Source organism: Vidua chalybeata, chromosome 8 (genome assembly GCF_026979565.1).
Source record: "Vidua chalybeata isolate OUT-0048 chromosome 8, bVidCha1 merged haplotype, whole genome shotgun sequence".
In the NCBI taxonomy this organism is placed as follows: domain Eukaryota; kingdom Metazoa; phylum Chordata; class Aves; order Passeriformes; family Viduidae; genus Vidua; species Vidua chalybeata.
Window position 1 is genome coordinate 3563392 of NC_071537.1, and position 24910 is coordinate 3588301.

Sequence of the window (24910 nt, forward strand, 5' to 3'; positions counted from 1 at the left end):
AGGTGACCGCAGGGATTAGGAAATGTGAAAAAATGCGTATTTTATGATTGGCTCTTCGCAAATATTAAATTGAATACTATATGTATTATGGGGGGTTATTTTGTAATACTGTATTAATCTTTTTTAACTAGTGTGTTAAATATAGTTTTAGGTTATAACATAATGTTGAAATAGAAACCCTGCGATGTAAGATATTTTTTTACTAGTTCAAGAAAAGGGATGAGATAATCAAGAAACTCTTCGCACAGAGATAACAGCGACGAAACCTGAAGAGTTACAGCCTCCTTATTGGAAAAGACGAACATCCTTCCACCTTCTCTCCGTCTTTATGGATCCACCAGGATTAAGGGGAAGAAGTTGACACAAACCAGAAAAATTCTTAATTTGCAAGGAATTTATGCATCATGTAAGAGATATATGAACATGCAACAGGCTGTTGCTTTTAAGGGTTATTCCTTTGTTCGCAAGGCATGGTTTTGGCAGCTCGGTGCCCAAAAACATCCGGACGTCCGTAATTCTTTGCTTTTCGTTGTCTCGTAGTGCCCTAATCCTCACTGTCCAAATTTTTATCGCTCTAATTTTATTACTGGTTTTTTAATAGCTATTTTACTACTAATAAACTTTAAAAAAAAACAAAACGAGAAGCGATCGGTGTTTTTCACAGGAAACGCTAGGAACCGCGGCAGGTTTCGGAGCGGGCCGCGCTCCCCTCACGGCCGGATCAGCGAGCCCGGGCTCCTCCCGCTCCGCCCGCAGCGCTCGCTGGTTCCGGGGCGTGCCGGGCATGGCGCTGGCCGGGGACGAGCCCTTCAGCCCCTCGGTGCTGGGCACCAGGGAGCAGTGAGTGCCGGGGGGGCACGGGGCAGTGCCAGGGAGCAGTGAGAGCCGGGGCACGGGGCGGGTGCACCGCGGGTGCGGCGGCGGGCGCGGGCGGGACGGGAAGGTGGCCCTGCCCACGGCGCGGGGAGTGGAAATGAAAGGTCTTTAAGGTCCCCCCCCCCCTCTCAACGCGAAGCGGTCTCTGGTTTATGTGTTATTTATTTGCTTAGAGGATCTGTGATTCTCTAGGGTGGCGGTGCTGCACAGAGGACAGAGCGTTCTCAGCCTTTCATAGAATCATGGAATGGTTTGTGGTGGAAGGGACCTTAAATCCCATCCAGTGCCAACCCCTGCCATGGGCAGGGACACCTCCCACTGTCCCAGGCTGCTCCAAGCCCTGTCCAACCTGGCCTTGGGCACTGCCAGGGATCCAGGGGCAGCCACAGCTGCTCTGGGCACCCTGTGCCAGCGCCTGCCCACCCTCCCAGGGAACAATTCCTTCCCAATATCCCATCTAAATCTACCCACTTTCAGCTTAAAGCCATTCCCTGTGTCCTGTCCCTCCATCCCTTGTCCCAAGTCCCTCTCCAGCTCTCCTGGAGACCCTTTAGGTCCTGGAAGGGGCTCTGAGGTCTCCCCGGAGCCTTTTCTCCAGGTGAATCCACCCACCGCTCTCCCAGCCTGGCTTCAGCCTTTGGAGCATCTCCAGGCATTCCCTGGACTCTCTTCCACATGTTCTTCTTATGTTAAGGACCAGTGCCTCACCACCCTCACAGTCAATTTCTTCCAAATACCTAGCTTAAATCTATCTTTCAATTTTTCTTCCCATCCCTTTTTAATCTAAATGTTTCCCAGTGTTAATCATGATATCCTCTCCTTTCTTCTCCCCCCATCTCCAGCTGGGATGCTGCGTACGAAAGAGAACTGCAAACTTTTCAAGACATTGGAGATACCGGGGAAATCTGGTAAACAAAATAACTTCTGCAGAGTGTTTCTGTAATTTCTTTACCATAAAAGACATTGCAAAACCACAGCCGGCAATTCAACGAGTTGCTGACAAAATGATGGGGAGTTTTACCATTGAAATCAGCAGTTCCTCTCTGGCCCAATTTCACAGTGAAGATTGCTCAGCTGCACTTGGACAAGTGTCATTACACAGAAATTGAGCTGGTAATTGAGCTGTATGTTACTGGCAAATGTGCTTTTTATCCCTGAGCTCAGGTTTAACTACACAAGTCGCCCTTGCTGCTTCCTTTTTTAATATATGGGTGCTTTCACCTGCCAGAGTTGGTGTTTCAGTGAATTTTAAGGCTGCAGGATTAATTTTCATCTGAACAAAGCAAACATGAAATATGAGCTATGGCAGCTTTTACTTTAGCAACAGTAAAAAGGGCTTTGCAAAAGCTGGAGAGAGTGAGTGATGAAATAACTTTGCTGTACCTTTTGTACATCTTTTTTCTGGTTTAGTTACCTGAGCCCTTGTGTTTTCCAGGTTTGGAGAAGAAAGCATGGTGCGCATAATCAGGTGGTTGGAAAAGCACAAGGTCCCCCTTGACAGCTCTGTGCTTGACATTGGGACTGGGAATGGTGTTTTACTGGTTGAATTGGTTGGTATTTTGCAAAATTTGTGTATTTTTTTATACAGAATCAGAGCAGTTCTCACAAGAGGCAGTGGTAGTCATGGAGAGCTGTAACCTGTGTGAAACACCAAAAGTGTCAGTACTTCAGGCTTCAAAATTTGAAATATTTCTCTAAATCAATCAACCTGAGCATCCCTTGTTTTAACTTTACCTTCCTGTTTCCCCACATTTAAAACTGCATTTCTTCCCACTGTTGTTTAAGCTCCCCCAGATAAGGATATTAAGTTGATTCATTCACAAAGTGCTCTCATGTACAAAACCAGACTCTTTCTCTGCACTCAGTTCTGATAATAGCACTCATTGTTGATATAAAAAAGTAGGTAAACCCAAGGGCCTCTATGTAAATAACTTAAAAAGTTGTTAACACCTCTTTTAAAGAAGTGTCCATTTGTGTCAGGGTGGGAAATCTGATCAGGTGTGTTCTGAAGTGTTCTGATGTTTTTGCTGTGCACAAGATGTTCAGGAGTTCCAGTATTTTTTTTTCCTGTTTTTGATTGGTTTTTTTTTTTGGTAATACTGCAGGGGAGTTGGTAAGAAAGGGGCTGTCAAATTGTCACAGCTTCTGTTGTTTTGCCTTCCCCTTTGGCTCCATTAGTTCCTGTAGGAATTGGAAGGACTGAAAGCCAAAGTCTGGTTTGAAGTGGATTTTTTTTAATGTGGACTTTGATTTTAGAAGACTTTAAAGCTTTTATGGAGACTGGCTGCTACACCACAGCACAGGAGAATTTATGTCACCAAAAGCAGAAATTGCTCATCTCACTAAGAGAAATTAGCCTGATAATGGTGATTGTTGAGAGCAATGATAGCTCTATCATGGTTGAAGTACCCAGTAGAAAAATCTTATTTGTAAGACTTCCATTTTATACTGACTCCAGTTGCAAATGGGAACTGATTTTTCATACTATAATGGGAAAATGACAGCCTGATAGCTTTTAAAAACTATTAACTCCTGTGAGAGCACCCTCCTCCCTTACATTAAGCACCTCACAGTATTGTGGTTTCTTTCATAGGAAATTGTCAGTCCAGTTCCCTCTTGAAAAGTGGCTTCAAAAATTACCGTGTTTATTTTTGCTGAATAATTCAGGATCTCACTTGCTTAGTTGATGTAAAAGGAATTTTTTGTGTGTTAGCTGCAAGGCTTGGAAATCAAGTTGGAATTCTTTTAGCAGCTACCATAGGACTGTTCTGCCACTGGAGTTGAACTCCATCATGGGATAGAAATGGCAATACTGGAAAAAACTCAGTCATAGAGGACATTAGTAGCAGCTCTCTGCAAGGGAGCTACTTGAGAGTACATAAATATCACATATGTGGCACCCCTTCCTTTTTTTTAATGTTTAGTAGGCTGTGGTCCTACCCCTGTGAACTTCAGGGATCTGGAAGCTTGGATTTGTGACATAATTCTTTTGCCTTCCAAAAATTCCAGCTCTTCTGAGGAAACCTTGCTGCCACAGAAAGCTCTGGCCTTCCTCTTATTTTTATAAGTGATGTGGGAGCCACCAATATTGAAGGTTGAATAATCTCTGAAGTGGAGAGTGATCACCAAGTGGGGGTGTCAGCCCTAAACCCGGGGCAGAGCTGATAATGTTCCAAACTCCTCCTGCTCTTCAGTCTGCTGCTTCGAGCAGCAGCAGCAGAGTGCTGTAAAACCACCTCCAGGGCAGCAGGCCAGCTGCAGGGTGCAGCATGGTCACGTTTGGCACAAGTGAAGGATCCCTTCCTGTCACAGTCAGGCCCTACAGGTTCTGCAGCATTTAATGTTGTTTATCTCCAAACCTTCCTTCTCTGCCCCCGAGACTAGAGGAGTGAATGGGAACTCCCTGAAGTGACTCAAGCCTTTCCTTTGCAAACAGAGGAGCTGTTGTGGGAACTACTCCTCCACCCCCAAACCTTCAGCACAGGCATCTGAGGAAGCCTGCTTTGCTCCGGGGAGGAACGTGGGCAGGAGCCTGAGCAATAAATGTTCTCCATCCCATGCAAACAACGGTGTCTTTGTGTTCAGCTGCAGTTAGCCCTCAGTTCAGAACAGCTGGTTAGCACCGAGCTCAGGCCTGAGGGGCTGCTGCAAGGAGGAAGGACAGTTGTGGAAACTCCTCATCGTTTTCCTGGCAGTTGGGGTGTCAGCCTCTGGAGCAAGCAGACAGGCAGCTGGTTGCTTAACAGCACTCCACGTGTTTTTCCAAACCCCAGCCTCCTCCCTGTCTCTGCTGTGACAGCCTGCAGCTGGCCAGAGCATCAGAGCTCTTCCATCAGGCTTGGATCTTGCCAGACACATGGGATAACCTGAGCTTATACCTTCTATCACAAGCTGGTCCCTTCAGCCTCTACCTCAGAGCAAGGACGTGTGTCCCTGCTCCCCTCCCACGTGCCCAGCTCCAGCTGATGCCAGGAGCCCACCTGCTTTGCCAAAGGGCTGCTGGGATCTCACTGAGTTCCCTAAACTGAGCTATCCTTATCTCCAACAAACTTAGATTAACAAACTCTCTGTGTGCTATTATATGTGGTGCATAACCTGCCTGAAAATTGCTGATACAGACACCTGGCAGCATGCAAATAGTTGTATTCAAATAGACATTAGCATGAATAATTAGAAAAATGTATGATTTTGGAGTGGATTTCTGTCCTAGTGCCATGTATTACATCTTTTGGCTCTTAAACTTTGGGTTATAAACTAAATGATTGCTAAATCTCTAATGGTACATGTCAAAGAGGTTTTTTTTTCCCTTATTTTGAAGCATCTGTCACATGTCATCACTGAAAATTCCTGGTTTCTAAGTTACTTTTGGTGCAGATAAGAGAGCCTGTTCCCCTCCAGGGTGTTAGTTTTCCCAGTTGTGCTCAGTTTTCCACCTGACATAAACCAGCTTTCAGTCACCAGTCATGTTGGTGAGGTTTTTTGGGCTGAATAGAGTTATTTCAGCTCATCCAGCTATTGAGCTCTTGTAATGGTAACAGGTATAAAAATGAGTAAAAGGTGAGTTATGTTTTTTTTCCTGTTATTAAGAGGAGAGATGAGATGGATTATAGGTAGGGAATGTACTGGCTGGATAAAAACAATTGCTAGCACACTGATTAAGATTCTCTGCTTCTGTCTAGGCAAAGTCTGGCTACGTGAATCTCACAGGGATTGATTATTCACCTTCTGCAATACAGCTTTCAGAAAAAGTAAGAGAGAAAGAAGGGATGTCTAACATTAAATTAAAGGTAAGACTTGAGAGAAAGGTAATTGAGGAAATAGAAAGCAATTGAGCCCAAGATTAAACGAGCTAATTGATATGCAGATGTACTCAGTGTACTAAATGAATGGTGTCTTTTGAGATTCATTTGTGAGAGAGCTCTACTCTCAATAAATAAATCTGTTTATGGGAAGATTTTTGGTCTTTATTTGGTTTGTAACAGTCATTAAGGCTAACAAGAATTTCCCTGCTTGGAACAGGGTAGTGGTTTGCCAAGTGGCAAGTTCTGTATTTTAGCTGCTACATTCTAAATTTCAGACTTGAGGCAGAGGAAGAAATCCTTAAGGGATAGAATGCCTACCATTAGCTGAACAGCAGGAAGGTTGAGAGGCCTTGTTGGAGCAGGGGTAGGAGCAGATGACCTCCAAAGGCCCCTTCCAGCCTCAGCCACACTGGGATTCTGTGGCTGCCTGTCCTTCTGAGCTCTCTGCTGTGCTGTTCTACCCTCCTGTGTGATGTCTCTGCTGCTGTGTGTCAGCTGTAAAGTCTCTTTGTGGCAGGCTCTGTCTGTTCTCCTGCATTTGTGCAGTGCTTGGCACATGGCAGGGATCAAAGTACAAATAATGTTTTAAAGAATGAGCTTCAAGTGTGTTAGTTTGAGCTTTAGATTACAGCAAATAGATCATCACACAATGTGTAGAGAAGAAAGAAGCTGCCATGGCACTGTGAGTTACCCCTCCCTGAGCATACCCATTGTCAGGATTGAAGCTTTGTATCCTAAAGTCTTGCTTTGCATTAAAGATTCAGGAGCAGAAGATTGTTCTCACAGCTGCAGACTTCTGGTTTAGGTAGAAGACTTCCTGGCACCCTCAGCTGAGCTGTCAGGCTTTGACATTTGCATTGACAAGGGGACTTTTGATGCCATAAGCCTTGACCCCAGTGATGCAGCAGGGAAGCGGAAGCTGTACGTGGGATCCCTGGGCAGGGTGCTGAAACCAGAGGGCTTCTTCCTCATCACCTCTTGCAACTGGACCAAGGAGGAGCTGCTGAACGAGTTCAGAGAAGGTAGGCAGCTGAACAGAGCCCTCTGCCAATGTGGGGTTGCTGAAGGAAGGGATGAGGGAATTTTAATGTGTGTGTTAGCATATTGACTTTCCCAGATCAGGATTAGAGGAGGTGAAGCGATTAGGAAATGCTCCAGCCTGTCTTCCCTCTGTTTTCCTGGGGAATTACTACTCCTGTGTTTGCCAGTGCCAAGGGAGGACGGGTTTCCTGACACCTTGGAGGTTGGGAATTTCAATCTAATTACCCTGGGAAAGTGTGTGTGGCTGGCTGCTACTTTTTGGGTCCTTGATTACTAGACCCAGTTCACCCTTTGATTGCTCCGATTTTGGGGTAACATTGTTACCCATGTTTAGGGGAACTGGCAAGTCTGTGATCTTTTCTGTCACTTTTGATCCATCTAGGAGGTTTTTTTACATGCCAGTCAGCTCCTGAATCTCATCCCTGACGCTTGAAACTCAGTGTCGATCTGAAACAACCATCCCTTCTGGGGAACCAAAATTACTGGCAAGTTCTCATCTTTTCTGCCATTAATTTGTGCAAGTCAGCCAGCTAGGATTTTTATTATCCATGGAAGAGTTTCAGCTGTACAAAGCAGTGGTGCAGTGTAACAATACAGTCCTATAAACTCACAGATTAACTGACTTGCATGTTTTCCAGATGAATAAAGAATGGTTTGCAAAGGGTTATCCAAGAGGCGAATAAAACAACTTCCTTGTAATAAAAGCATTTCAATTTCTGTCTGGCAGGATTTGAAATTCTGGAGGAGCTGCCAACACCCAAGTTTTGCTTTGGAGGAAGAATTGGAAACAGTGTAACAGCATTGGTTTTCCAAAGGAAAAAAGGGAGGCCATCCATCTTGGACAAATTAGATTAGATGAGAAAAGTCTGAACTTTAAACCTGACAGAAAACCTCAGACACGTGTGTAAATAAATGCTTTTTGAGTGCACAGTCAAATACTATGTATGGAGCTCTAAGGGACTATAAAACATTGCCTTAGAAACATTTCAGCTTTGCATAATTTGCCCATAAATTGTGTCCTTGCTACAACCTCACTTGTTTCAGGGAAGCTGCAAGTTTGTAAGAGAGAGGAAAATCAGATGTGCTAAATACAGAGACCAATATAACTGAATGGTATTTGTGTTTGAAATATAAAGATTATCTGATATTTAATTTCTGTGCTGGTAAGCAGTGACCTATAGAAGTAAAGGGATCCTACAAAGCAAAAGTCTCATTTCTCTGTTCTGCAGTGGAATAGGGAACAGGCTTTTGCAGTGTAAGTGCTGGATCTTTAATGAACACGAGGGTAGCTGTTAGGGAGGGAAATGAATACAAAATCCACAGCACTTTCAAAAAAGGACCAGTTGCAGATTTTCCAAGGTTCTCAGACTTAGCATAATTGTGTCTCTGAAGTAGCTCAGCTCTTTTCCCACAGAGGGAGTGTTTTTAAGTCTCCCTTTCCTGAGTGTGTTCATGCCTGGTCAGTTCCTTTCCCTGATCTCATGAATACATAAAGGTGTGATGTTGCAGCCTCTGGTGTGTGACATATGCCTCCTTCATTATTAACCTGCTATATGGGAATGTCTTTAGAGCCACAATGACAAGAAGTTTTCCAGTGAATTTCTCAGGATGGATTTTAATTGCATAAGTCCAAAAGAATTCAAAGCATAACTATCCATTCCTTGCTCCTTTTTTTTTTTTCATATGTATTTTTTAAACTTCTGTGTGCATTCCTTTTGCTCAATTTCATTGCCTTCATTTCTTCTGTTTTGTAATCTCAGAATATTGCTGTTGCCTGAAAGGCAGGAAAATGAGGTTTCTTCATGCCTCGACAAACACATTTGCAGGTGACAATAAACTTGTTCTTTCAAACATCAGGGAGGCCCTCTTAGGCAATCAGGTTTTGTTTCACAGGCAAGGTCATGTTTGCTTATCAGGGAATCGCTTCTCCTACTTTCCATGCTTCTCCTCGTTCCCAGGGCTCAGGAGATCTTTAAGGGTCAATAAATACTTCCAGTCCTTTCCCAGGATAGGAATCAAGGCATTACTTTGCACAGTGGTGAGTCCTCCCTCTGTGATCCATCTGTTGATGTTTCCAAGGTAGGAATCTTACTGCTGCACTTTTTTGCAGAATGAAATATATTCAATTGGGAGAATGATTTATCAGCAGTGCTGAAAAAATTCAGTCCCACAATGATTCTTTGCATATTTGGTCAGGCTTGGGTTCTAACCTGAGTGCCAAAACCAAGGGCTTGTTACCATTTGGGTAACTGTTGTACTCCTGTGCTCTGCCCCTGCCCAGCAGCCAGCTGGAATGCTAGGAAATATAACTGGGAATCCAAACAGAGGATTTTTTTTAGCATAGTAGTACAAAGGATTCAAAGTACACTACTGATAACAGCCTCAGTAAAAAGCCTGTGACATTTTTGGCATCAGGTAGAGTTACTACAAGGAAATTTTAATTTTCAAGGACTCTGGCAGGATGTGTTTTGGGCATCTGTTTTATTCCCATCTGTAATTTTTGCTAATGAAGGCATGATGTGTATTTAATCATGGGATGAAAATAAAATCAGGACTGTCATGGATTTTCTTTTAATCAATTAGTTGGAATTTAACCATAGATTCCCACTCCACAAGATATGGAAGGGTCAGGGCAAGGATTGTTTTCTCCTCTTCACAGAATTCATTATTATTAGTTTTTGTTCTCTGGGTAGTATTTTTATATAAGTTGCAAAGCTAAAAAATAAGCTTCTTAAAATTGCCTGAAAATAAGGCTTTCTGCATCTGATCTGTAGTTTGCATATTCCTTCAGTCCCAAGCACTTCCAGGTGTCACTGGAGAGCAGAAAAATGCTTGTAAAACATGTTTTAGGAGCTTTATTTTAATGCAACAGTAACCAAAGGCTTACTATTTAAAATCTGCTCTGTTGGAAACCTGGCATTTTCTGGATAATGGAGTCTAGGAAGCTGCTCAAATACTGACTTAGGCAGTGGGGTATTTTTGGCTATGAGGATTTGGAAATGACTTGTCCAAGGCTATCCTTGATTTAGGGCAGTTCATGTTGGTATGATCTCTAAATGTTGATTCATTTCAATGAAAAAAACTTAGAAAAATAGGCAGAGGAATAAGCAGTGATTTAGGAGGAGCAAGTCCTTGCTGGAAGTTTGGGGATTGCTCCATGATGGTTCCTGAAGGCTGGAATCTTCATGACTATCCACTTGTGTGACTCTTGGTTCCAGCTGCAACCCCAGACTAAATGCAGGAGAATAAATGCAGCACTTGAAACACGTTTCACTCCTATTGTTTTGCTATCTGAAAACTCTGTCTGTGATTTCACTGTCAAATATGAGGTTTGTGGGTAGTAAAATGAGCATCTTCCATGGATCCCAGAGGTGGTTGAGCCCACAGGCTGTTCCTGCAGGACTGAATTTGGGCTGGATGATGCTGCAGAGCTGGCAAACCTTCCTGGAATGGTTTTGTATAGAACGTGGGCAGAACAGAAAGGGTTTGTGTTCCCTGGTTCATTGACAGCGTGCTGAAGGATGAAATTCTCTCAGGACTGACCTTTTATTCCTGCAAGATTGAGGATGGGTTTTAGTGCCTGAGCCCAAACAAAGCACCTCCACCAACATCTGTGCTTGGTACAGCTCAAACCTGGCTTCTGATGCCTCCTGTTGCCAAGAAAACTGTGTTTAGGGATTCTCTTTTGAGACATCTACTGGGAGAGGCCATTGAATTCATTGCAGGGTTTGTGCTACTGAAAGAGCTTGGAGCATTTTACACGGGAATTTTATAGGGCTTATCACAGAACTGAACTGTCAGGATGAAATATCTGAGAGAGGTGAACTAGCAGCATTAATGAAATAATTATTGATTTGAGATGTCTGTTCTAGGAGAGTTTCTACACATGGGACTCTGCTAGAGTGTGAGGTAAATGGGTTCTCAAGACAGAGAGCCTTTGCCCTTTCATCATCACAATACTTTCTTGAAATAAGTACTCCTATAATCATTTTTATAGAGATTAAAAAGTGAGAAATACCAGACATGAAAATCATGGCACAACTGAATGGACACAGAAAATTCAGAGGGAAGGATAATGTTTCCTCACTTCTTGACTTCCCTTTTGGTGACCAGCTTGTTATCTGCAAGAGAGGCATGTTCATTTGATGGCCCTTAAGGAGCAGGAATAGTTAAAGAATCCCAGAATGATTTGGGTTAGAATGGACTTTAAAAACCATCTCATTCCAATCCCCTACCATGGGCAGGGACACCTTCCACTAAACCAAGTTACTCCAAACCCTAGCCTGGCCTGCAGTGCTGTGCATAGGCTGTTTTTCTAAAGGTAGATTTTTTTTTTTTTTTTTTTTTTTTTTTTTTTTTTTGAAGACTTAGGAGATACGAAATGAATATTCTGTTCTTGAAACTCAGTATCAGTATAATTTTGTGATGTAACATGAAGAATTTCTGGGAGCTACAACTGTTTTTTAAGAGCTGTTGGGTTACATCAGAAACACCAACAGAATTATGGCAGCTGCTTTTCCAGACAGGGCCAGCAGTGATGCAGCATGTGATTACAGGCTCTCTGTATCATCAGGAGAATATTCCTGCAAATCATTATTGAGAGCATCACTGCAAAGCATTACTGAGGCTGAAATAGCTGTTTGCATTATGGGCTCACCTTCTTGAGTTCAAACCCACTGTTGCAACACCATTTCTGAAATCTGGGAAGAGCCAGCTGCCTTGATTGTATCATAGGATTTGAGGTGTTTAACACCTATAACAAAGGAGATTCAGGGTCGTGGGGTTTTGTTTGTTTGTTTGTTTGTTTGTTTACTTTGTACTTTTCCAACCAATGTTAAAAAGGAGGTTTTAGATATTTGGGTTTTTAAACCTGCAGTTGCTGTTTACAGCAGAGCTCATTTTACCCTGGGTGAGGAAGTGCATGTCCCACCACACAGATCTCAGGTGTAATTCTCTGGAGAGCAAACAATGTTCTCTCATACAATTTGTATCAGAATTATTTCAGTTCTGCGCTGGCTGTGAAATCTGTGAGCCCAAAGAGTCAAATGAATGGGTAAATGAGGGGATGAACTGAAATCCCTCACTTAGAACTACTGGGTGTGCAGGGTGAGGCCAGGTGTGCAGGACACAGCAAACAGACACCTGCAAGGCTACACAGCTGAGCTGACACAGCCTCTTTGGAGTTATCTTTATGTAAGGATGAGTTCTTGAATAGCTTTTCTGGTGCATTAGGCACAGCATGCTTCTCTTCATCGCTGACAGTGGTTTCCATGTATTTCTACATTCCAGGAATGCACTGGCAGCACTGTAGCCATTGTGAGGAAAATCTGCCTGTGCATATACTGTGCTGTGCCTGTTCTTCTGTGAGCCAGGGTGCTTGGTATAAGACTGCCAAATTGTGTGTTATTTCATACCAGACCAAATCTTTAAGCGTGGTATTTAGCAACATACAGCAAAATTTTCAGTGTTTTGGCACTAGGATTGCTTCTTAGCATGCCGAGAGGTGGAGAACATGGCTTGCTGCAACAATAACTGCTTTATTTTATAGGCCCTCCAAGCATTTTAACGTATGGAATCATCTCCTGTAAAATATGTCGAGAGCACAAAGGAAATAATTGGGCCAGGGCTTTCCAAAGCCGTATGGAGATCTGCCTTTGAATTCCTGTTGCTTGCTGCCTTTTCTGGGACGAGAGGAGGGGGAGGCTGCCCTGCACAGCGTTACCTGCTCGGGCTGAGTGGGTGATGCAAGGCTCTATCCCATGCTTTGGCTGCAAGTAGGTTGAGCATGACCTAACCCTTGTGGCAGCAGCTAAATTGAGGAGCAATTAATGGCTACCAAGGGCTTTCAGTGAAAGGGGATGAGGTGTTATAGCCTCCAGACAAAGGAGGAAAAGGAACACTGGAGTGTTTTGTTTAACACAAATAAGGGAAAAGCCAACCTGTGGCTTAATTTCCATTTGTTAGGTAACAGTATAGCTTGAAATGAGCCCATTTCTGTGTTACTGGAAATTAAGCTGAGTGCTGTCAGGCAAACCAGCTGCTGCCAGGTAACACATAAATTCTGGGTAATCACAAGTGCGTGAGCCCGTGCTGGAGAACCAGAGCTAATAGAGCCCAGTGAGGGAACAGACACAAACCTCAGCACAGTCACTGCAGCAGCCAGGAATGCATGGACAGTGTTATGTGTCAAGCAGAGGTGAGGAGAGCGTGCTTATATCAAGAAATTTTAGCTGTTGATATGGCTGAGAACTGAAATTCAAGCAGAAGGATCTTTCACCCCAGTTTTCAGTAGTAATTAGCCTTGCTGGCTCCTGCCCTACCCCAGGGCTCCTCAACTCCATGGGTGCTGCACTGCTGCTTATCCAAGGTAGGGTGATGCTTAGTGGCATGTCTGCAGCTGCCTCGGGCTTTGTGGATGATGGACAAATAACTCTGGTCTTATCTTAAACCAATTCAGACCCAAATGTGGCTGAAAAAGTGATGAGCACGTTCAGGCTCCCATATGTATTTCATGGTCTATTTATTTTATCCATCAGTGTTTCCATTGCTCCCAGTCTGGGGCACCCAGATCAGGTGTCACACCCTCTGCCAAGGCAGGGAGGGAGGCAGCAAACACAAAGCTGCTACATGTGTGCAGCAAATGGCCTGTGACATAAAACAGGGATTTTAAAGTTTGGTGGAAATCCCATTGTATGCCAAATGTAGTCAGAACTACACTCCTCATCTCAGCCCTCTGCACAGCAATTCTTCACCTGTTTAGGGCATCTGTGATTCAGGTACAGGATTTCTGACACAGAGCACATTGATCATATTACAGAGATATGCTCGTTCCCTGGGTGTGAAATATTTCTTAAAAATACTTCTGCTTGCTCTTATAAGGATTTTGTGAATTTGAGGATTTCCCCTGAAACTGGAGGGTGGCTCTGAAGCTGGTCTCCATTTTGTGTTCCTGGAGACCTTTGGTGCAGCCAACATGTCCCTGTAAGTACGTGGTACCCAGCGCAGCTGGGTGATTGGGACATCATCCTGTGCCTGGGGCACTGACTCTGGCCCTGGACAAGCCCCTTACCTGTGTTCCTTGCCTGGCAGGAGAAGCAGAAGGATAGACCAATAAATAAGTGGGGTGGCTCAGGTGCTTGGAAGGACAGCACAGAGTCCTTGTGAAAGGGACAAACTTCTGAAGTTATTGGTAACCTTGGTGCATGTGACATGAATAACAACAAACTGGAGCAGGCAGCGAAGTCTTGGAAAGGCTACATGGAAAGAAGGCTGTAACTGCAGCCAGATCCTGTGTACTGGAAGTGAAGGAAATGCTGTCTATCCACAGGGCTTAGCACTGCTACACTGACATGTCTTAATGGCTCGGACCCCAGAATCGCTTCAGAAGGACTGTGGGGATCATTAGATTTTTTCCTATCCATGGTTTCCATCCCCATCAGGAAGGCTCCCAGTCAGTGGGTAGCAAAGGCACTGACATCTGAGACAAAACCACAAATTAAATCAGCTCACAAATGAACTGAATTAATTTTCTGTCCATGAAGACTAAACTCTCTTGGCCAGTTCTTTGAAGTTTGAAAGTTATTTCTTTTCTTTTTTCCCCCTTCTGACAAAGGGAAAAAGCACTGTCCAGAACAAGGGCCTATGGGCAGCCAGTTACTTGAACAACATTACTGAAAATACTGTCTGAGGAAAACAGGTTTGTGCTTCAGCAACAGGCTTTCACACGTGCTGGGAATTCTCCACAGCCAGCTCATCTGTTGGGAAGCACAGAGGATGAGAGGCAGAAAATGCTGGGTTTGGAGCGAGATGCAGAAGCAGACAGAAAACAACTTTCTGCTTGAGTCTTGGAGCCCAAGGCTGCCACGGGAATGGATTCAATTACGCTCTGAGCTTTATTGCTGAAATATTCCACTGGGAAACCATAAAAAAACATTTTCAGACATGATTCCCGAAGTTCTGGAAAAGGAGTTAGCAAGTGTTTTATTGCTACCAGTCTCAACACGTGATAAGAAAAGCAAATACTGAGTCAGATGGAAGAACATGATGCAAAAGCCCCTTCACATCATCAAACCCTTCTGCCTGTTCATCACCCACTCAGACTGGCCACTCCTGCTTAATTTTATGTGTATTGAGCACTGAGCCACTTTTGTTGAGTTCAGCCCTCACTGTATTGGTGGGAGCTGCTCCCTTGTTAAGTATCTGCCCACTATTTCTGCTTGCTTCCCTCTTCTTCACTGCATTAAATACTTACTGACAAGTCTTCCTCGACAGTGCTTTGTTGTCCTGGGCAGTGCAGCAGCAGGGCAGGACACCCGGGGCACTGCTGAGTTCACAGCTACAGCTTCTCTTGCCATTCATGCCCTTACTTGTCCCTTACTTGTCCCTACATGCCATCCCCAGCACCGTGCCCGGCCATCCAGCCGGGTGGATGAAATTCAGCCCCAGATTCATTCCTGATGGCATCTGTGTTGTCTGCTCGCATATGTTTAAGATTAATGTTTGGGCTCTGTTTTGCAATGAGTCCTAAATCTTCCTTTTAGCTGTCATGTAGTTTCCTTGTTCGCTCGTTACGCTCGCTCTCGGAAGGAGCCTGCATGCTGTGCGTGGCCCAGCCTGGGTGGATGGAAAATGTCACTGAGAGCTCAGTGCTGCTAAAGGCCACGTGAAGCCAAGCAGATGTACCTCTCACTACTGCAGAGGACTCACGGCTCCTTCCTAAACAGGCTTCAAGGGACCTGAAGAGGCACTTGGGACAAAGGGCTGGACTGACAGGACAAGGGGGGACAGCTTCAAACTGACAGAAAGCAGGGCTGGATGGGATATTGGGAAAGAATTGTTCCCTGTCAGGGTGGGGAGAGCCTGGCACAGGGTGCTCAGAGAAGCTGTGGCTGCCCCTGGATCTCTCAAAGTGTCCAAGGCCAGGTTGGATGGGGCTTGGAGCAGCCTGGGACAGTGGAAGGTGTCCCTGCCCATGGCAGTGACGTGGAACTACATGACCTTTAAAGGTCCTTTCCAACCCCAGCCAGTCAATAATTCCATGAAAAACTGAGAAAAATTAAGGAGCAGGATTTTTATTCACTGGTGGGTGCAGGGGCGCATGGTGTCCATCTGTGATGTGCCAAAACTTCAGCGCTACTTCTTGCGGGGACCCTTCAATGAGCTGCTGGTCCAGTTCTCCTGCTCCTCCCCGGGCCGGCCGTGCCACCAGGAGTCACTCTCGGCCTCCGAACGGGCGGCGGAGCCCCACGCGAGCCGCACCCGCAGCATCCCGGGCTGCGGGGCCGTGTGCGGGCGCTGATGCCGCGGCAGCGCTGCCAGCTCCAGCCCGCTGCTCCCCGTCGGGCAGCGCCTCACCGCTGCCCGAATCCCCCTTTTTTATTATTTTTGGACTTTTCCCCCCTCGCACACGCTCTTTCTGGCCATGTTTAACCCCGGGGATGCCCGTTCGGGGCGGCAGCCGAGGGTCTCCCCCGCCTCCCCTCGCAGCGAGCGCTCCGGTGCGCGGGTCCCCGGGGCGGGCGCTCCGCAGGTGCGGGCCGGGCTCTGCCGGCGCTGGCTCCGCTCAGGAAGTGACAAGCACATTTCCTCCTCCTCCTCCTCCTCCTTCTCCTCCTCCTCCTCCTCCTCCTCCTCGCTCCCTCCCTCCGCCCGCCCCGCCCGCAGCACGGCGGCGGCGGCGGCAGCGGAGCGCGGTCGGAGCGGCGCCCACAGCCGGCCCGGCCGGGCCGCTCCGCCGCCACCGCGCGAAGCGCTCGGTAAGCGATGCTCGGAGCGCAGCGGGGCCGTGCAGCCCCGGGGGGTGCCGGTGGGGGGGGGGGGGGAGCGGACAAAGGGCGGCGGTGCGCCCTGCCCGGGGACGGGGCGGCTCGGAAGGGATGGGGTAGGAGGGTGGTACCCCCCGCCGCCACCGCATCCCCGCGGAGCGGGCTGGGCATGTCCGCCTTTGTGCCGTTGGGTCTCACCCCGCCCCGGGGTTAACCGGGGGCACCGCGGAGGAGCCGCCCGGGCGGCCGGAGGGAGCGTGGAGCGGTGGGATGCGTGTCCGGAGCGGAGGGGGGGTGCGGGATGCTGAGCCCGACGTGCGGGGATGGGCGGCTCTCCGGAGTTTGGCGAGCGGGCAGCGAGCGGTCCTCACCCGCTCCGAGTCCTCTGCCTTTGCCACTGGAATTATTTCCTGCGAAAGGATCAACACGTGCTTTCCTTTCTCCGGGCCGAGCGTGCAGCTCCAGGGGGCTGAAACTCGGGTGCCGCCGGGCTCGGTGCAGCCTTCCCCGGGTTCGGGGTCTCACGGGGGCTGCAGCCCAGGGGAACCGTGGCTGAGCATCCCCGCAGAGATGCTCACCCAGGGCCAGCGCACACTTCCCACCGTGTCGTGCCTCGGATTTCACTCCTGGCACGTGTGAGGTAGCTCAGGGCAGCAGGACAGGGGGACAGGCCGGTCCCCGGGGGGGGGCTCCAGCCCCCGACGCTGCTGCGATGGAACACGGCAGCGCCTTGCAGTGTGAAGTGCCCTGGCAGGGGGGTTGTCCTAGAAAGCCTGTAAGTCTCGTTTCTCCATTCGGTGACGTCAGGTTGATCAGGTTCTAAGGTACGTGAAGGTTTCACGTTCAGCTGTACGCAGAGATTTCACGGGTAAGGGGCTTTTCCTCAATAATTTTAATTTGCCTGACACAGAGGGAGTTTGCTACAGCGCGGTGCCTGTCACTGAGTTGTGCCGCTGCCTCTCGGTGCCGTGCGGTCTCCACAGACGCTGGTGTACCTTGGCAGCTCATCCCCTCCTTAGGAAATCCTCTGGAGTGAAAAGTGAGCGTAATTTGTTATGAAATAGGCTGATAGACAAAACTTCAGTTGGCGATTGAAACCAGATGTGCATATTTTCCTTTTGAATCCTCAAGCAATACTAAAAGTCTGTTTTGACAGATTAAAAACTACTTGCAAATTGCAGAGGTAGCAGTGTTTTGCGATAATCCAGTAAAAACACGGAGGGCTGCGAGCATCTCTGCCCGGTGTTGGGTATTTCCAAGCACAGGAGATACTGCTGCCATCACAAAGCACAGATTCCCTTGGCCTGCCCCTGTCGTGGGCAGAAATATTTACCAGGGCTTGGCTGAGGGCTGGAAAAAGAAATAAAGAAACCCCAAAACAGTGTAGATAATGTTTCTAGAGAAAATATTTGGGGTGGGTCATGAAACAGATTAATTAGAGCGATAGGAAAAAACCTGAATTTCAGAGCGGTTTGCTCTGTCTGTAACTCTCTCGTGGCTCGGTGCAGGTTTGAAGTGAGCTTCTGATTTATTTCTTCATTTTTGAGAGTCCTGTGGAACCTGAAGGATGCTTGTGGCAGTGGGTGTGTCACATCCAGCTCCGGCACAGCCCTGCTCAGGGGGGCAGGATTAGGGCTGGAGGCACTTTACTGGGAGAAGCACTCAGCCTCCTTGCTTCCAAAAGAGGAGGAAAAAGCCCAGCCAAAACAACCTGCCGTGGAATTGCTTCCTTCTCTCCACTTCAGAGGAGGGAAGGACACCCTGCCAAGCACAGCCACGTGGAGCATGGCCACGCGTGCTGCGTTTGCTGCGGAATCCCTGGCTCCAGACTTTCTCACTTTCAGCTTCAACCCAGAGGAGGGAGGGAAACTTCTGCGACTTCCAGCTCTGCACAGGGCCGAGGTGTCCAGGAACCACAGTGGTTATAGAAAGCAGATGGCCTTTTGCTGTAAATGCAAAAGTTTGCATAGAAAATCTGTGCAAATCAGTTCAGTGGATAATTGATTTGTGCGAGTGGGATCCAGTTTTTTGTATATGGAGATCAAGCAGACTGTGGGACAGAGCCAGCACCAATGTAGGTTAATTTTCAGCTATGGATACCTGCATAAATAAATACATGTGAATAAATATGTACACATGCAAATAGGCAAACATATACCAATAAAAATCCCCAAATCTGCATTGGTTAATTATATGCAATATTTTTTTTTTTCTAGTAGTAGCAAAGGCTTGCTTCACTTTCAGCAAAAGTGTAGGCAGAACAAGATACACAACTTTTTGCCAAAACACCTGTATTTGTGTGCAGAACTGACACCATGGGCTGTGTCCCTGATGGGTGGGGAAGCGAATGAGTTTTATCCCACCTGTCTATTTATTACTGCTGGTTGATTTCTGATTTCTCAAATGGCAGCTGTGTGGTTTGAGACTCTTCTTCCTTTTTTCTTTCTTTCTTATAATGTTGCACAGAATTTTTCTTTTATTTGTCAGGATGGAGGTGGTTTGCACTTGCCTTGTAAAATCTCAGATGGAAAAGAGGACACCCCAAGCTGAAAGGGTGATTTTGGTTTTGTTCCCTTCCCCCTCCCATGTTACGTGGCTTGTCAAATGATGTTGATGGGAAATAGTCCTAATGAACATTAATCTGTGGCAGGGCAGACTTTGGACCAATGAGCTGGGACAGGGCGAGGTGCCAGAGATGCTCGTAGCTGTTTGGAGAGCTGGGTCAAGTCTCCTTCCCACATCCCAGGGGAGGCACAGGGCAGGCAGAGCCTTTGTGCCAGATCTGCACTCACCAAAACTCTCTCCTAGAGGGAAAATACCTTCAGAAAGACAATTTTATTCCCGTGGCCATGGGGGACCAGGGCGGCAGAGGATCTGGGATGCTGCTCCTCTGCAGCTCCTCATGCAAACTCTCTTCTTGGCTGAGGTTTTTCTGCTCCTTTCTCTCCCAAAACGGGAGGAGGAGGAAGAGGAAGCAAGCCTGCTGACTCGGGGAAACAGAACTAAAAAAAAAAAAAGCAGGTCCACCAAGCAGCAGAGGGCTGTGACTGCCGTGGGTCTCACGTGCGGTGGGAGCCACAGCTCCCATTGCAGGGGTCCCTGTGGGGCTGGGCAAAAATATCACCAAAACAACAGTCTGCTCCTCAGAGAGCTAAATATAAACTCATGGGGTGAAGAGGAGGGAATTTTCCACCGTGCTACTCCTCTGTGCCTGCCAGCCTGTGGGCTGCTCCCCCCGGGGAAGCTCCTGTCCCTGGTCCCCAGCATGTCATGGGATGAGTACCACCACTTTCTGTAGGGATGAGACTTCTGTAAATTCCTTGGAAGTGGTCAGGACACAGGCAGACCCGAGCGCTGGAGCTCTGGTTCTGCCCACGAGTCTCCCCACGAGCAGTGGCCGTGTTGTAGTTGTGAAAAAGGACTTCTCCAAGGTCACGCTCCACGCCCGCAGTTGCAGCCTGGCTGCCCATGACCCAGCTATTTCTGTAGAGCAGCAATGCAGAACGTGGCTCTCTGCTACAGGGAGCTGGAGGGAGCAGATCCATGGGCTGGTTTGTTTTTCCAAACTTTTCTGAGTTGGCTGCCTTTAGGGAGAGAAAAATTCCCAAGCAAGAGCCTGTTTCTGAAGCCTTGCTGAGATGGTGCATCTCAGTACAGGCTCTGGATTTGTGGGTCTTTAGGCATCAACAGGTGAGGTGGGGATTGAAAATTAAATGTGGTGGTGCAGTTAATTTCCAGCCAGAATTTCTCCTGGCTTCAGGTGGTTTATCCATGAGTTTTGTAGCCTGTGGCTTTGGGTATGTGTGATACTGCATCTTATGGCTCTGACATATGCTGTGTAAGATAAATAAGGTTTGGTGTATTAGAAGTTTCTTTGAAATGCAGGGAGGAGTAAACTACACTAGACTGACCTGCAGGAGCAGCACCAGACCCTGTGTGAAGTGTGCCTGCTCCCAACACTGCTTGCTGTGGGTCCCTGCATGGATGGGTGGGAAGTACCAGGCCAGTTTGGCTCAGTAATCACTTCATTTGAGTAATATTTTAAGAACTGGTTGAGTGAGTGCAAAAAATCTGTTCTGGTGCATTGAGTTTCTGTACCTCCCCCCTAAAAGTGTACCCAAGGGAGACTTGGTCATGGTTTTTGCTTTTAGAGGATTAAATATAGCAGCATCATTGGTGTCACTCCTCTGTAGTCCATTTGAAGCATCCCTTGGGCTACATCATTCCCTGTGTTTGTGGCTCCTGGCCATAGCTTTTGCTTTCAGCAGCCAGGGCTCGGGGCTGGCTGTGCGGTAGGTATGGGACCGTGGTGAAAGAGGAGTTTGACTTCACGGCCGTTTTGTGCTGACAAAGCCTTACATCTCCTAGGGTTTGTAAAAAATGGGATCTGGCAAGCTCTGATCCAGCAGCTGGAAAACCTGCTCTCCCTCTCTCTGCTCAAAACCAGCCCTTGAAAGGAAGGACCAGGAGTCCTTTGGGTGGCTGAGGAGAAGCAGGGTCTGGGGAGGTGGTGGTGCAGAAGGATGTGGCTGCCCAGGTGCATCAGTGACTGGCTTTGGTCTCAGCGACCGGTCTGGACCAGGGGGTCAAGAGACTCACCCCTCAGCCTGCTCCTAAAGCCAAGGGGATGAGTTAAAGTGTGTTACTTATTTGCCTTTAAGATTTTTTTTTTTTTGTCTTTTACCCTGTGATGACTCTTGCAGTGACCCCAGACAAGCCTTCGTGCTTGTCTGCCCCAGTTGTGCAAATGCCACCATCACTGTTCTGCACCAATGGGAAATGTTAATTATAAGGAAAAGGAATTAATGCAGACAACTGGTCTTCTCTGGTTAGGACAGCCTGGCAGCACAGTTAGGCCAGGTGGAGCTGGCCATTTCTCGTTTCAAGTGATGTGGGAAAGTCACAATAGCTGTGATTTTTGTGTTTCTGTGACTGCCTTAACCTTACTGAGAACAGCCTTCTGGTGTGCTGGGCAATACTTGTCAATGCTATGAAATTACTTCAAGTGTATATATTACTATCCCAGTTACCAAGTGCTTTGGGGTTTTTTTTGTTCCAGCTGGTACAAATGAATATTGTATAATATTTTCGAAAGGACAAGTTTTAATATTATGAACTGGGTGCCAAAAGCTACAATTGTGTGCCAAAGCTGAAGAGCCTTTATAATTATAAAGATACAGAAAGCATTAGAAATATCCATTTTTGGGTTTGTAGACTCTCTGTTAATTCAGAAAAACAGTAAAGCCTAGAAAAGTTGTGGCTGCCCCTGGATCTCTGGAAGTGTCCAAGGCCAGGTTTGGACAGGGCTTGGAGCACCCTGTTATGGTGGAATTTGTCCCTGGCTTTGGCAGGGGGTTAGAATGAGATGCTCTTTAAGGTCCCTTCCAGTCCAGGCCATTCTGTGATTATTGGACTGTCAGTTGTGCTATAAATGAAATGTAGTGCAATGGATGGTACTTCTCAGAGTGAAAGCATCGTTCATGAAGATGTACACTGCCAAAATGTAAATGTTTCATTTAGAAAATCTCACCCACATTTTCGGTTGTGCATGGTTTGTGTTGTTGGTAGAAATTACTTTTCCCATGGAGGTTTCAGATGTACGTATTCGAAAATTTAAAGAAAAAGTTCCAGCTCTGCAGTGTGAAGGGTTGTGCTGTCCGTGCCCTCCCTGTGCTTGTCTTGTGACCCCCATGATACACCAGAAAGGTGGCAGCTTCAAGAGGAGCTGGACAAGAGCCAGGCCAGCCTGTGGAGGAGCTGCTCTGTCAGCCCACCCTCCTGACCCCTGCACGTCCCAGCCTGGGACACGGGGGCTGCTGGGCACGGGGTGCAGCAGCTCACTTGGGGTGTAGGGCAGGAGAGCCCTGCTCCTGGGACTGCTCTGTGGATCACCATTTTTAGCAATTTTCTGAGTTAATTCTTGCTAGAGCATGGACTCAGTGATCTTAAAGGTCTTTTCCAGCTTAATGATTCTATGGTTCGGTGTCTTTTAGAAGGGCCCCCTGTGCAGACATAAAGCTGTAGCAGTGGCTGAGAGCCCCGTGCAGTCATTTGTGATGCTGTAGTTAATTGCAATGATTATGGTCTGTGCTGTTCAGGAAAAAATTGCCCTTTGCCCTTGCTCTGGATCTGCACAGCTCCATCTTCCTGCAGTGCTGGGAGGTGTCCCACTGCTGGTCTGCTCCCTCCGAGGGACCTGCCCAGCTTCTCCTGCCCTCTCTGAGGCAGCCAGGTCATCCTCAGCAGTTACCCCTCCGTGTTCTCCTTGTCTTGTACTGTACCTGTGTCTTGAAGCCCCCCAGTTACTCCTGGAGTCCCCTCCAGACCTTGGTTGGAGGTGGGGAGAGGCTCCAGGTGCCCGCAGATGATGTGGAGTGCAGAGCACAGAGGCTGTACCATCCCTTCTCCTCCTGGAGACCCCAGATTTATCCAGCCTGTGGACATATCCCTGCATGCCTGGGTAATCTACTGCACCATGCAGGAGCCTGGGCTCGTGCCCCTGCCTTTGAGGTGAGTGGCTTTCAAGCAATTTAGTTTTTTAGGGTGTATCTTAACATCTCTGTAACCAGCTGTGCTGGTTGCTTCTCTCCGTTCCGTGTCACCGCGCTGTTCTCTGTATTTAGCACTTTGCTGGTCTCGAGTCACTTACAGAGCACTGGTTTTCCTGTTTCCTTCCCAATTACTGCCAGGAATACTGCATGGCATAGGGTGGCAGTGTAGTTTCTGCTGCAGCCAGTGTCACCAGTTACCTGCAGGTCTGTTTGAGATGTGCCAGTAAAGGGTTATCAGGAGCTGTCATCCACTTCTGTGCACTTTAATGAGGTGTTTTATACCAGTGCTCCTTTTCACCTGCACAAAGGCGTCAGGTGAGGGGAGAGCTCTTTCCTTGGTGTTGTAATTGTGATTCCTGACTCCCTGACCTTGCACTGAAACCAGAGCCTTGCTGGGCTCGAGGTCTCACCCCCAACATTTACCAGGCTTGTGCCTGTCCTCAGGGACCCTCTGTGGTGATGGCTCAGAAGATTTTTTGGCATGATCTCATAAAATTGAAGGCGTAAATTTATTTGAAGCTGTTGTTTAAGAAGAATCTATATTTAGTGCCTGATGTTTAATATCATCCCAGGTTACTCCTGACAAATGTGATTGTGTCATTTTCTTTTCTGCTCAGGACAGTAATGTTTATATTGTCTATTTCTTCCTTTTCTGCATCCTGACTAACAATTCCACCATTCTTTCTGTTGTCAGTATGACTTCTTATTGTCCTTAATATCTATAAAATCCCCTGTATCTTGTTTTCTAACAGAACCTGCTGTTTAACTAGCAGTCTCATTCATTTAAGGTGCTGGCCTTATTTAAGGGACTTCACAATGGTTTACAAATTCCAGGATTCATTAATTCCTTCGCTCATTAGGGTTGCAAGTTGATACATGTTTTTTCCATGTGATGAAGGTGGACGTTTTTGCTGCCCTATTTGTCCTGGGCAATCATTCATGTTTGTGCACTGACAAAATACCTGGCGTGGTTCCCTTCCTGGCAGCTTTGGAGCGGGGATGGGATGCAGCATTTAGGTCAGTTCTCCTCGGGATGCTGGTTCAGGAGTGGGCTTTGTGGTTCACACCACGCTGGTGCTGGGGCAAACCCATCTGTCCTTTGGGCTTCCCCTTTCTGTGGCAAAAAGGAATCTGTTTCTCTCCTGATTTTCACCCTTGGCATGAGAGAAAGAGGGGTATAGGGAGGCTATCCAGAGATGGAGACCTATAGGGTGGAAAATGCAGATTTTTAATTTCTTTTTCCCCTTTATTACTGCCTATTCACGCTGTCATAAATGAGCTCGAGGAGTGAAGGACAGAACTGTGTTCCTGCCAGCCCAAATAAAACCACGGGCTGTTTGCATTTCCACTTACTTTTTTTTTTTTAATTTTCCTCACCTCTGAAATGAGCTGCAAAATATGGGCTTTTATGGCTGCTAAGCTACAGTGGAGCTCATCCTGCCCTACTCCATGGGAATCAGGGGCATCTCCGGGGAAAAAGCATCCCAATTCTGGGAAAGTTCTCCTCTGTGGGCATTACTGCTCCGGCTGGGCAATCCCCTGGTGGGTACCTTGCTTTGGGGCAGTGGCACCTCGGGCTTGCTGGAGCTGTTCCCCATGGGAAGCATCTCACTGCTGGCCCTCAGGGACCCCTGATGGAGCCAAACCTGCAGAAGGTTTGGGCTCTACGTGCTGCTGACACCTCGCAGGAGCCCAGAGCGTGTTACAGCAACAGATTCCGTATTGTTCCAGCCTCGCAAGTGTCTCCCTGCGATATTAAAAACACCAGCTAAAAGCCAAGTCCAAACTCTCCATGAATGACTCTGTGGAAATGCTGTCGGGCACGTTTCAGTGCTGCTTTGGCTTTGATTTAGGCGGGTAAACACCGTGAGTGGGT

The 24910-nt window shown here is 47.1% G+C and overlaps 2 protein-coding genes across 4 annotated transcripts in view; both read left to right on the forward strand.

The window, feature by feature from the left end:
- The first annotated feature begins 764 nt into the window (after positions 1-764).
- EEF1AKMT2 (EEF1A lysine methyltransferase 2) lies at positions 765-9294 on the forward strand. 2 transcript variants are annotated; one of them, XR_008432151.1, is made up of 7 exons: positions 765-840; positions 1719-1784; positions 2312-2426; positions 5556-5663; positions 6484-6700; positions 7102-7204; positions 7447-7535. XR_008432151.1 is itself a non-coding variant. In XM_053949708.1 (6 exons), the coding sequence occupies exons 1-6, from the start codon at positions 785-787 to the stop codon at positions 7572-7574; spliced, it is 690 nt and encodes a 229-aa protein (XP_053805683.1). In that variant the 5' UTR covers positions 765-784; the 3' UTR covers positions 7575-9294. The 2 variants fall into 2 exon arrangements, 1 of the variants encoding a protein (XP_053805683.1); XM_053949708.1 differs by lacking the exon at positions 7102-7204 and having other exon boundaries at positions 7447-9294.
- A 7105-nt stretch (positions 9295-16399) lies between these two features.
- The window catches only part of FAM53B (family with sequence similarity 53 member B), a 45696-nt gene continuing 37185 nt past the window's right edge, over positions 16400-24910 (forward strand). Inside the window, exon 1 of one of the 2 annotated variants that reach the window (XM_053949579.1) lies at positions 16400-16474. The gene's annotated coding sequence lies outside the window, so the exon portion shown is untranslated. The remainder of the gene's footprint in view (positions 16475-24910) is intronic. The other variant, XM_053949580.1, reaches the window with a different exon arrangement.

What these genes read in the sequence shown, in the direction of transcription:
- EEF1AKMT2 (XM_053949708.1), top strand. Translation starts at nt 785, where the DNA reads ATGGCGCTGGCCGGGGACGAGCCCTTCAGCCCCTCGGTGCTGGGCACC. An exon ending in GTGCTGGGCACCAGGGAGCA is followed by an intron (nt 841 to 1,718) that starts GTGAGTGCCGGG and finishes CCCCATCTCCAG; the next exon opens with CTGGGATGCTGCGTACGAAA. An exon ending in TGTCTAACATTAAATTAAAG is followed by an intron (nt 5,664 to 6,483) that starts GTAAGACTTGAG and finishes CTTCTGGTTTAG; the next exon opens with GTAGAAGACTTCCTGGCACC.